We start from the raw sequence: 12652 nt of genomic DNA on the forward strand, positions 1-12652 counted from the left end.
CTTACTGTACTATGTCGTTTTTTTTTTTTTTTTTTCACTTTTTAGGGCTTACTATACTATGTCGTTTTTTTTAACTTTTTATGCCTTACTATACTATGTCGTTTTTTTTTTCTTTTTATGCCTTTCTATACTATGACGTTTTTATGCCATACTATACTGTCGTTTTTTTTTTTTTCACTTTTTAGGCCTCACTCTACTATGTGTTTTTTTTTTACTTTTTAGGCCTTAATAAACTATGATGTTTCTTGACTTTTTTTTGCCTTACTGTACTATGACGTTTTTTGACTTTTCATGCCTTTCTATACTGTGACGCTTTTATGCCATACTATACTATATCGTTTTTTTTACTTTTTATGCCTTTTTATACTATGACGTTTTTATGTCTTACTATCGTATGACTTTTTTTCACTTTTTATGCCATACTATACTATGTGTTTTTTTTTTGACCTTTTATGCCTTTCTATACTATGACGTTTTTATTTCTTACTATCGTATGACTTATTTTCACTGTTTATGCCTCACTTTACGATACTCTTGCTATCGTATGACTTTTTTTCACTTGTTATGCCTTTCTATACTATGACGTTATTATGCCATACTATAGTATGTCGTTTTTTTCCACTTTTTAAGTCTTACTGTACTAGAGGTTTTCCCCCTTTTTTCCTTACTATACTATGTCGTTTCTTTTTTCACTTTTTAGGCCTTACTATACTATGTGGTTTTTTTTTACTTTTTATGCCTTTCTATACTCTGACGTTTTTATGTCTTACTAGCGTATGACTTTTTTTCACTTTTTATGCCATACTATACTATGTGGTTTTCTTTACTTTTTATGCCTTTGTTTACTATACTATGTGGTTCTATCTTATGACTTTTTTTGCCTTTCTATACTATAGTATGTTGTTTTTTTTCACTTTTTAGGCCTTAACAAACTATGACGTTTCTTGACTTTTTATGCCTTACTATACTATGAGGTTTTCTTTACTTTTTATTCCTTTGTTTACTATGAGGTTTTTATGCCATACTATACTATATCGTTTTTTTTACTTTTTATGCCTTTTTATACTATGACGTTTTTATGTCTTACTATCGTATGACTTTTTTTCACTTTTTATGCCATACTATACTATGTGTTTTTTTTTTTGACCTTTTATGCCTTTCTATACTATGACGTTTTTATTTCTTACTATCGTATGACTTATTTTCACTGTTTATGCCTCACTTTACGATACTCTTGCTATCGTATGACTTTTTTTCACTTTTTATGCCTTTCTATACTATGACGTGTTTATGTCTTACTCTACTATGTCTTTTTTTTTTCACTTTTTAGGCCTCACTATACTATGTCTTTTTTTTTCACTTTTTAGGCCTTAATAAACTATGACATTTCTTGACTTTTTATGCCTTACTTTAGCATGTTGTTTTTACGACTCTTTTTGCCTTACTATACTATGACGTCTTTTGACTTTTTATGCCTTACTGTACTATGTCGTTTTTTTTTTTTTTTTTACTGTGAGGTTTACATGACGCACACGTATACATTATATTAAAACATACATGCATACTTTCCTTCTCATATATACGTTCAGACATGACATGAATACAAATACTTAAATATATACGTACATACATACTGTAATTCATAATTCTTTCAAATGTATAATCTTTTATTTACACTTATATACCTACTTGCAGACATACACAAATATATTCATACATCTATACATACATGTGTACCTTTATTTATATGTAGACATGCTTTGTGACATAAGAATTTTAATACAGACACATATACATACATACATTTAGTCGTACACAGTACATACTTTTATTCATACATACATAATTTTATGCATAAAATACATTCATGCAATTATCTGACATACTATGACGTTTTCTTATGCCTTACTATACTTTGACGTTTATTATACCTTGCTTCACATGAGGTTTTCATGACCTTTTTAATGCTTTAATATACTATGTTTTCTATGCCTTACTATTCTATGATATTTTTTGTGCCTTTCCATACTTTGATGGTTTTTATGCCGTCATATACTGTGACATTTTTGCGCCTTACTAAACTATGACCTTTTTTTGCCTTAATATACTATGATATTTTTATGCCTTGCTATACTGTGATGTTTTATGACATACCAGATCATAACACACATATATACATACACTTTACTAAAACATACATACATTTAATACTTTCCTTCTCATATTCATCCAGACATGACATGAATACTTAAATGCATACATACATACATACTACAATTCATACATTCTTCAGACGTAAAATCTTTTATTTATACCTACTTGTAGACATACACAAATGTATTCATACATGCATACATACATGTGTATTGTTATTTATATGTAGACATTCTTTGTGACATAAGACTTTTATTCATACAGACATGTAGATACATACATTCAGTCATACATATATACTTTTTACATGCATACGGTCAGACATACATCAATCATATTATTATTCACACATAGATACATAATTTTATGCATAAATACATTCATACAATTATCTGACATACTATACTATGATGTTTTCTTATGGCTTATGATACTATTACGTTTTTTATGCCTTACTATACTATGAAGTTTATTATACCTTACTATACTGTGACGATTTCATGACGTTTTTTGTTCCTTGCTATACTATGTCGTTTTTTTACACCTTATTATACTATGATGTTTTTATGACATTTGTTACGCCTTATTATACTATGGCATTTTTTTTAACTTTTTAGGCCTTACTATACTATGATGTTTTTTCACTCTTATGCCTTAATATAGCATGCTGTTTTTATGACTCTTTATGCTTTACTATACTATGTCATTTTTTTTACTTTTAATGCCTTACTTTACTATAACGTTTTTTCACTTTTTATGACATAGTATGTCGTTTCTGTCACTTTTGAGGCTTCACTATACTATGAAGTTTCTTCATTTTTTGCCACACATTACTGTGTCGTTTTTTGCACTTTTTAGGCCTTACTTGAATATCACGTTTTTTGGCTTTTTATGCCTTACTTTAATATCATGTTTTTTAGCTTTTTATGCCTTACTATACTGTGTCGTTTTTTGGCTTTTTATGCCTTACGTCGTTTTTTCACTTTTTATAACATAGTATGTCATTTTTTCACTTTTTATGTTATAATATACTATGTCGTATTTTCACTTTAAAGGCCATACTATACTATGTGTTTTTTTTTAGTTTTTAGGCCTTACTATACTATGTCTTTTTTTTTTACTTTTTATGCCTTTCTATACTATGACGTTTTTATGTCTTACTATAGTATGTAGTTTTTTCACTTTTTTGCCATACTATATTATGTGGTTTTTTTTCACTTTTTAGGCCTTAATCTACAATGACGTTTTCCCTTTTTTTATGCCTTTCTATACTATGACGTTTTTATGTGTTACTATCGTATGACTTTTTTTTACTTTTTATGCTATACTATAGTATGTTGTTTTTTTCACTTTTTAGGCCTCAATAAACTATGACGTTTCTTGACTTTTTATGCCTTACTGTACTATGATATTTTCTGACTTTTCATGCCTTTCTATACTATGACGTTTTTATGTCTTACTATCGTATGACTTTTTTTTCACTTTTTATGCCATACTATACTATGTGTTTTTTTTCCACTTTTTAGGTCTTACTGTACTATGTGGTTTTTTTTCACTTTTTAGGCCTTAATCTACAATGACGTTTTCCCTTTTTTATGCCTTACTGTACTATGACGTTTTTATGCCATATATGACGTATGTCGTTTTTTTCACTTTTTAGGTCTTACTGTACTATGTGTTTTTTTTTTACTTTTTATGCCTTTCTATACTATGTCTTTTTTTTTTACTTTTTTTGCCAAACTGTAATACGACGTTTTTTTTTACTTTTTTTGCCATACTATAGCATGTTGTTTTTTTCACTTTTTATGACATAATATATTATGTTGTTTTTTTGACTTATTATGCCATACTATACTTTGACTTTTTTTTTTTACTTTTTTTGCCTTTCTATACTATGACGTTTTTATGTCTTACTATAGTATGTAGTTTTTTCACTTTTTATGCTATAATATACTATGTCGTATTTTTCACTTTAAAGGCCATACTATACTATGTGGTTTTTTTTCACTTTTTAGGCCTTAATCTACAATGACGTTTTCCCTTTTTTATACCTTACGTAGTTTTTTTCACTTTTTATAACATAGTATGTCATTTTTTCAATTTTTATGCTACAATATACTATGTCGTATTTTTCACTTTAAAGGCCATACTATACTATGTGTTTTTTTGTTTTTTTTTACTTTTTTTTCCATACTATACTATGTGGGTTTTTTTTTTAACTTTTTTTGCCATACTGTACTATGTCGTTCTTTCACATTTTAGGCCTTAATCTACAATGAAGTTTTTTCCATTTTTTATGCCATACTATAGTATGTAGTTTTTTTTCACTTTTTATGCCATAATGTATTATGTCGTTTTTTTTACTTTTTATGCCTTACTATACTTTGACATTTTTTTACTTTTTATGCCTTGTAGTTTTTCACTTTTTATGCCATACAATACTATGTCGTTTTTTCACTTTTTATACCATACTATAGTGTGTAGTTGTTTGTAATTTTTGCAATACTATACATAGTGTCTTTTTTTTTTTTTTTTTTAACTTTTTAGGCCTTACTGTGCTATGATGTTTTTCCATTTTTCATGCTATACTATAGTATTTTGTCTTTTTAAATTTTTAGGCCTTACTTTACTATGACATTTTTTTTACTTTTTATGCCTTACTATAGAATGTTGTTTTTATGACTATTTATGCCATACTATACTATGTGGTTTTTTTCAAATTTTTAGGCCTTAATAAACTATGACGTTTCTTGACTTTTTATGCCTTACTGTACTATGACGTTTTTATGCCATACTATAGTATGTCGTTTTTTTCACTTTTTAGGTCTTACTGTACTATGTGTTTTTTCTTTTACTTTTTATGCCTTTCTATAATATGTCTTTTTTTTTACTTTTTTTGCCATACTGTAATACAACGTTTTTTTTTACTTTTTTTGCCATACTATAGCATGTTGTTTTTTTCACTTTTTATGACATAATATATTATGTCGTTTTTTTGTGTTTTTATGCCTTACTATACTTTGACATTTTTTTACTTTTTATGCCTTGTAGTTTTTCACTTTTTATGCCATACAATACTATGTCGTTTTTTCACTTTTTATACCATACTATAGTGTGTAGTTGTTTGTAATTTTTGCAATACTATACATAGTGTCTTTTTTTTTTTTTTTTAACTTTTTAGGCCTTACTGTGCTATGATGTTTTTCCATTTTTCATGCTATACTATAGTATTTTGTCTTTTAAATTTTTAGGACATAATATATTATGTCGTTTTTTTGTGTTTTTATGCCTTACTATACTTTGACATTTTTTTTACTTTTTTTGCCTTTCTATACTATGACGTTTTTATGTATTACTATAGTATGTAGTTTTTTTCACTTTTTATGCCTTACTGTACTATGTGGTTTTTAACTTTTGATACCATACAATAGTATGTAGTTGTTTCTCTTATTTGCAATACTATACTAAGTGTTTTTTTTTTTTTTTTTCACCTTTTAGGCCTTACTGTACTATGATGTGTTTTCAGTTTTTATGCCATATTATACTATGTAATTATTTCACTTTTTAGCCCTTAATGTACAATGATGTTTTTCCATTTTTATGCCATACTATAGTATTTTGTCTTTTTAAATTTTTAGGCCTTACTTTACTATGACATTTTTTGACTTTTTAGCATGTTGTTGCCATACTATACCATGTCGTTTTTTTCCCCATTTTTAGGCTTCACTAAACTTTGACGTTTTTTATACTTTTTATGCCTTACTATAGCATGTTGTTTTAATGAGTCTTTATACCATACTATAGTATGTTGTTTTTTTCACATTTTAGGCCTTCCTATACTATGATGTTTTTTCACTTTTTATGCCATAATATACTATGTCGTCTTTTTCACCTTAAAGGCCATACTATACTGTGTCGTTTTTTGGCTTTTGATACCATACTATACTATGTTGTTTTTCCATTTTTTATGCCTCACCATAGTATTTTGTTTTTTTCTCTTTTTTGTTGTTACTGTACTATGACATTTTTTGACATTTTTTTCCCTTATATAATATGACGTTTTTATGCCATACTATATTATGTAGTTTTTTCACTTTGTAGGCCTTACTAATAATGATGTATTCATTACCTTCTTTGCCTCATTATATTATGTAATTTTTTTTATAACCTTTTATGTTTATTTCATTTTTATGACTTTTTATGCCTTATTGTACAATTTGGTTTTATAAATTTCTATGCCTTACTATACTATGCAGTTTTTATGACTTTTTATGCCTTATTATTCTATGTTGTTTTCATAATTTTTTATGCCTTATTATTATTATGTCATTTTTGTACATTTTTCCTCCTTATTATAGTTTGCCGTCTTTATGACGTGTTTTGCCCCTATATACTATGGCATTTTATGATGGTCTTTACGACTTATTATCCTATGATGTTGTCATGACGATTTTTACACCTTACTATACTATGACTTTTTATGACGTTTGTTACTCCTTATTATACTATGGTATTTTTCTGATTGTTTTTATGCTCTATTATACTATGTTTTCTATACCTAACCACATTTTGACGTTTTTATGACGTTTTTTATGCCTTGCTATACTATGATGTTTTTTATGCCTTACTATATAATGACGTTTCATATTCCTTACTATACTATGACGTTTACGTGATGGTTTTTGTGTGTTACTATACTATGACTTTTTAATTACGTTTTTTATGCCTTATTATGCTATGTGTCATTTTTTTTGTGCATTGCTTGAAAAAAAAAAAAAAAAAAAGGAAAAAACAATGGTTGGCTGTTTCATATATAACAAAATAAACAGAAAATCTGAGTCTTCAAATTTCCTGAATTGCTGACCTGCTGTAAACAAGCCTGTGTCACCCCTGCACAGTAGTAAGAGGTGGCCTTTTTAGAGGAGAGACAGCTGTGGAAAACATTTCCAACAAAGCGTCCATTGTGTAAGAGTCACTGGCAGCTTGCATAGATGAAGTTACCTTCTGTATGTGCCTTACAGATGAACCAATCTTAACACTGAACTCAAAAAGTGTTCTAAGAGAGGGATAAATCTGAATTCATCTTATCACAACCCATTATCATTATCATCACTGCTCACAAAGACAGTAGTTATAAACTTGGATCAGCTGTTGTTTTCAGAGGACAAACCAGTTAGACAGGAATAGAGATTGTAGAGCAAGTGCCCTTACCAAGTTAAGATAAAAGAGGCAGTTTAACTTTTAACAAAAACCACCTCATCCTTATTTATACTCATAAACAAACAGTTACCGGGAGTTCAATGTATAGATTTGTTTACAAAGAATGTTAGTTTATAGTGAATTTAACCTTTAATCTTGTTCATTAGCTACAATGGTTACAATACATTTGGAAAGTTATGCAGTGAAGCTATGCATACTCCTTTGTGAGAAAAATCACCCTTTCTGCAAAAATGTTTGCTAGGCGTCACTGTAGAAATGAGGGATTTTCAGCTCTGCAGCATTCACCTTTGATCACAGTATTTACATCCCATAACTACTGCATGATGAATGAAAAACATGGCCCTGCAGTTAGGCTAAATACATTTTTTATTTTTAAAAACCATACACATTACTCGACAAGTTTCAAATGTAAATCCAATCACGATATCCATTTAAAATGCTCAAGATAAACAGACATGAAGTACTTTTATTTCCAAATGTTAAAAGATAAAAAAATAATAATCCATAAAACAGATGGAAAAACATTCATTCCCATTACAGGAAGAAGCTACAGAACAAACTCCTCATATGGATTCCGCTTGTCTTTTCAATTTCTCACTTTATATGCAATCCTAGCTGCTATTTTGTCATCTGTAAAACAAGGAAAACAAACTTATTTCCTCAGAGAACGTTGTGATTTAACATTTTCACCTCCTTCCCCTGTCCACGGCCTTTCAGGCGGAGGCCGCCAGAAGGCTGCAGGAAGAATCTGCAGCCTGCTGCCGGAGACATCCTGTGTGGTTGACAAGCACCGTTCCAAACATTTAATTAAGTAACAAACTAAAAGAGGCCTGTTCTCTTTCACACCATTTGCACCCTGAGATGAATATTCCAGAACAACACACATTTTAGTGGCCAAAACCCTCCCCATATAACGTGATTGGTGTCAAATCATCCAAAATTTGTTTAGTACGATGAAAGGTATCATCATTATCATAAAAATACAAAGGTACATTTTTTTTATCATGATTTGTATCAAAATTATTTTTCCCCAAGGAACGCTAAGAAATAAAGTACCCTGTGCAGATAGATACCAGTGTATGCCTAGTCTTTATTCTTGAAAAATGCACATGTCCAATTCTTTAGCGTTTCCAGTACATCAGGTGTCAAAAATATTTTACAAACAAATCAAATTCAGCAACATTGAATCAAGATGAAAGAGTCTTATGGACAGGGCTGAAGAAAAAAAAAAAAGAAAAAAGTTTTTTTTCCATGGTTTTTGATTTTTAAAAAGGTCAACAAACCAGAACTCGGAGGAGTAAAACTACATTTGAATAATGAAAATAATTCACTTGCTTTTGACCAAGACAATGTTTTACTATCTAAATACACAAAGTCTGAAGTTAAAAGGTTTTTTTTTATAGATTTCTTTTAAATTAAATACCTTTTTCTATGCCTGAGTAAACAAATGTCAGTATTGTACATTGGCAGGGGGCTAACGTTTTGCTGAGAGAAACAAAAAAACAAAAATGCACCAATTTAAAAAAAAAAAAAGAAGAAAAAAAAAAGACCAGGATCCATATTTATCAAGCATCCAGACAGAAGTCAGTCCTTACAATCCCAAAATTTGAAGAATGAGGCTTATTTAGTTCTACTTTTAGCTGGAGGAGTAACAGAGTTTAATCTGTGAGGAGTTTCCTGAAGGTGGCAAATGATGGGACCAAGCATCATCTAAATTATTATTGTAGCCAAGGCACATTCACGTTTAGTCTATATGAACTTCTTATTTAAAAAATAAATAGGCGCACTGGTTGAATAGCTCAAAATACAGCACTGGTTTGAAGTCAGCTGGTTGTTTAAAAAAGCTGATGAACTGTAAGTCATTTTAATGCTTTTAAGTTTTGGCAAAAACTAATTTTTAGCCTTAACGTGCATAAATTAGCTCGACATACACCCACAAGTGAAACGGTTTTCTTTTTCCTGCTATTTATCTACATTAGCCTCTTCTGAATGTAACTAATAACAACAACAACAACAACAACAACAAGAGCTTGTAAAACCACAAAAAGCTAAAAGGAAAACTTTTACTTCCTGCTGAAAGTGACCTTAGGAGGCTTCATAAGGACCTCGTGTCCGACTCTGAGGTAAGACTTTGTTTCCTAGTCCAACTCTCAGCAGGATTCTAGGGCGTGATTCTGAGATGCTTGCTAAATACGGGCCCAGATGGTTTTTCTAAAATCCCTTTAATGAGTGAACCTTTCAACATGTGGAAATCCTCGAACACAACATACTGAATGAAAAGAGAATCCAGAACTCCAGAAGGTTTTGTGCACATGAAAACTATCGAAGAAATGGAAGAAGTAAATATTTATAGCAACGTGAACAGAGGCCCTAATTGTCTTTCCCGTCCCGTCTCTTGTGAAAAACACCTCGCCCAGTGGACCTCTTTTCTATACAAGCCTTAGTGTTTATCGGTTTGGCTAGAAGGTTCTATATTTATCTACAAATATATAACAAATAAAACTTGCAGGCAAAAATAGTTAAGTTTCAATAGAAACACCCTTTTTCCTGAAAATACAGCAGTATCTGAAATAATCCTCTCATTCATTTTTTTCTGTCCCAGTTTTCTGCATCATACATCAGGAAGCTCTTTTGCCTACAAACAGAAAAAAAGTATCTACAAACTTTGTAAACAGACCTGCTTTTTCCAAAAACATAAATAACTCAAAATATTAACAGCCAATGGAGCAGAAATAAGTTTTGAATGAGCAAGGGCCAAAGAGATAAATATACAACACCATTCAGATAAAAGAGAAGCTAAAGGTTCTTTCATCGATCTTCAAGCCAGGAGGAAGACCTCCCCTTCTCAATTCAAATAATATTAATAATAATAATAATATAATAGAATAATAAAAACAGGTCACTTTCAATCTGAGTTTATAATCACCCCTTGTTTACCGAGAAAAACAAAAGTTACCAAGGAGGGAGGGGTGGAGTCCTTGTGTTGCAGTGGGGTATTAATAAGAACCAAAAATAAAAGAAGACCAAAGCATCCACACCAAGCCGTACATTCCTCTGAATGTTTGCTGTTCTTTTAGTCCAGCCCAAGCCAAGCTCACACGTGACTCTGCTCTCCTTCTAGCCCTTCGTCTCTCTTCTCCAAGTGTTCGTTCGTTTTGTCTGAGTTGAGCTCCTTGGTGGGTGGGTAGAAAAGTGGTGGTAACGTGTGGAGCGCAGGGGGTCAGATCAAAGGGAGGTCTCCAGGCTGTGTAGGGGGCTCCCCGGGGCCGAGGGGGTTCCTGATTTGGGAGCCTCTGGGAGGAGGTGGTTACTGCTCTCCACAGCGTTATTGTTCTGGTTTGGGGAGGGGGAGACCGGCGTGGTGGGAGCGACGGTGGTGGCAGGCGAGGGTGAGGGCGGCGTGGGCGTGGTGTTGCGGGGGCTGGCGGAGTTGCGCTTGGTGGGAGCGTCGTCCTCTGCGTCGGTGTCGTCTATGAGGGGAATATGGGGCTCAGAGTCCTCTATCCGAAATTCAGGGTGGGTCATGAAGTTGTGGATCGATGTTCGCGACTCAGGCTTCTCCAACCCCTCATAGAGGGAGATGGAGCTGCGGAATGCATTCACCACCCGGATCTGGAGGGAGGGAGAAGGGACAGGGAGCGGGAAAGGCACATATTTAGTCACATTCAGTACTGATACGTGTGTTTTGCATTTTAACACCTGGATAAAACACCACAGATAAAAACCTAGGACGTAGGTTTTATTGAGTCAATAATAGGTGAGTTTTAGGGGCAAACAATTATCAGTGAGGGGGGAACTCTCAGAGACACGTGCAAGTGTGCAGTTATTTCTAGTAGTCAAATTACAACTTATAAAACCAGTTAACTGTAAGCTGTCCTTAACCATTTTCTAGACTACGTTAGCCTCAAAGCCACTGTCAAAGTCTATTCTTTAGTTAAATTCAGTCCAGTCTCACTGTGTCACTTCCTGTTTGTCCAACTCACCCTCTGTCCTGCCAATTTATTTATTCTAGAGACAGACAGACTGTCACTGATTTAAAGCCTTATCCACAGGCAGGCTAAAACCACATGCGAACGCACACAACTGAAGGCATGAGATAGACTTGAAGCATTTAAAATGCATCGCGTTTCAGTATGTTTGACAGCCTGGACTGTAAGCCTGTGTGGAGCAAGTGCAAATTGCAGTATTGGGTAAACTAAAAGTGTTTCTGAGAGATAGGAAACTTGAGTTGCACCCGGTGAAGACAAACCTGACACTTGACTCACTGCTTGCAGCGAAACTATTCTTTAAAGTCATGTAGTAAAACCCTTGGGGTGGGTACAAACCAGTGTCAAACTCAATGCAATGTATGCTCTTTTTGTTTGTAAGTACAGTGGTAGTATTTCACAAAACAATTGGTAGAGACCTGTGTCTGATTAATCAAAATGCAAAAGGGAACCAAGAGACAAGAGAGATGCTGTTCTTTAGACAAGAACACATCCAGAGAGAGAGAGAGAGAGAGAGAGAGAGAGAGAGAGAGAGAGAGAGAGAGAGAGAGAGAGAGAGAGAGAAGGACAGAGGCTGGACACAAGATTTACTGTTGTTGGACATGCTTAGGACAGAGTAAAGAGAGAGAGCGAGAGAGAGACAGAAAGAGGCAGAGGAATAGAGACAGAAAGAGGAGGACAGACAGAGAGAGAAAGGGGTGGTCAGTTTTAGCTAATGTTTGTGGAGTAAAAACAAAAAAGCTGCAGCAGCCAAGCATGTCTACAAGCTGGTATACATGTCAAAAACAGCACAAAGAGAAAAAACTCACAAACGAGACCAGAGACTTTGAACCCATGCAGAGCGCGGCGCTACCTTGTGTTCAATGGTAGTAAACCTTTGAGTATAGCCCATGACACATTTCACAGAATCTAAAGAAGAATATGTGGGGAGTCAGTGGTATTCATTCTTTTAGGGTCTCTTTGGCAACACATTGCCAGGTGGATACATTCTGCCAACAAACAAGTAATCACATAGAAAAAGACTTGGAGGAGAGATGGTCCAGCTCTTTTCAAGAGTGCCTGAAAGGAAAAGTTCAGAGTTTAATAGGGAAGCAGCCGTTGGCCCATAAATGTCAGGAGAGGAATCCCACCTGAGACAGACCTAAATATTACTGTAAGATTGCAGAACTGTTCAATATGCCAGGGACATACAACATTGGATCTGCTGTTAATGTGTCTGGGAAAGTCCCACATGTTTACATTCAAGAGCACAGTCATTTATTCCATTAAGCTGTTTTTAGTGACATCTGTTA

At 32.8% G+C, this 12652-nt stretch overlaps 1 protein-coding gene across 3 annotated transcripts in view; it reads right to left on the reverse strand.

Annotated features, from left to right (window-relative positions):
- Positions 1-7722: 7722 nt before the first annotated feature.
- Positions 7723-12652, reverse strand: part of atp2b1a (ATPase plasma membrane Ca2+ transporting 1a) — a 38168-nt gene continuing 33238 nt past the window's right edge. For all 3 annotated transcript variants that reach the window (XM_023429149.2, XM_023429148.2, XM_087180089.1), the window contains one exon: positions 7723-10986. In XM_023429149.2, the coding sequence (XP_023284917.1) occupies positions 10600-10986 (387 nt within the window). In that variant the 3' untranslated portion in view covers positions 7723-10599. The remainder of the gene's footprint in view (positions 10987-12652) is intronic.

This window comes from Seriola lalandi, unplaced genomic scaffold (assembly GCF_002814215.2).
Source record: "Seriola lalandi dorsalis isolate HSWRI2012SDOR001 ecotype SW California unplaced genomic scaffold, Sedor1 jcf7180002054889, whole genome shotgun sequence".
NCBI lineage: Eukaryota > Metazoa > Chordata > Actinopteri > Carangiformes > Carangidae > Seriola > Seriola lalandi.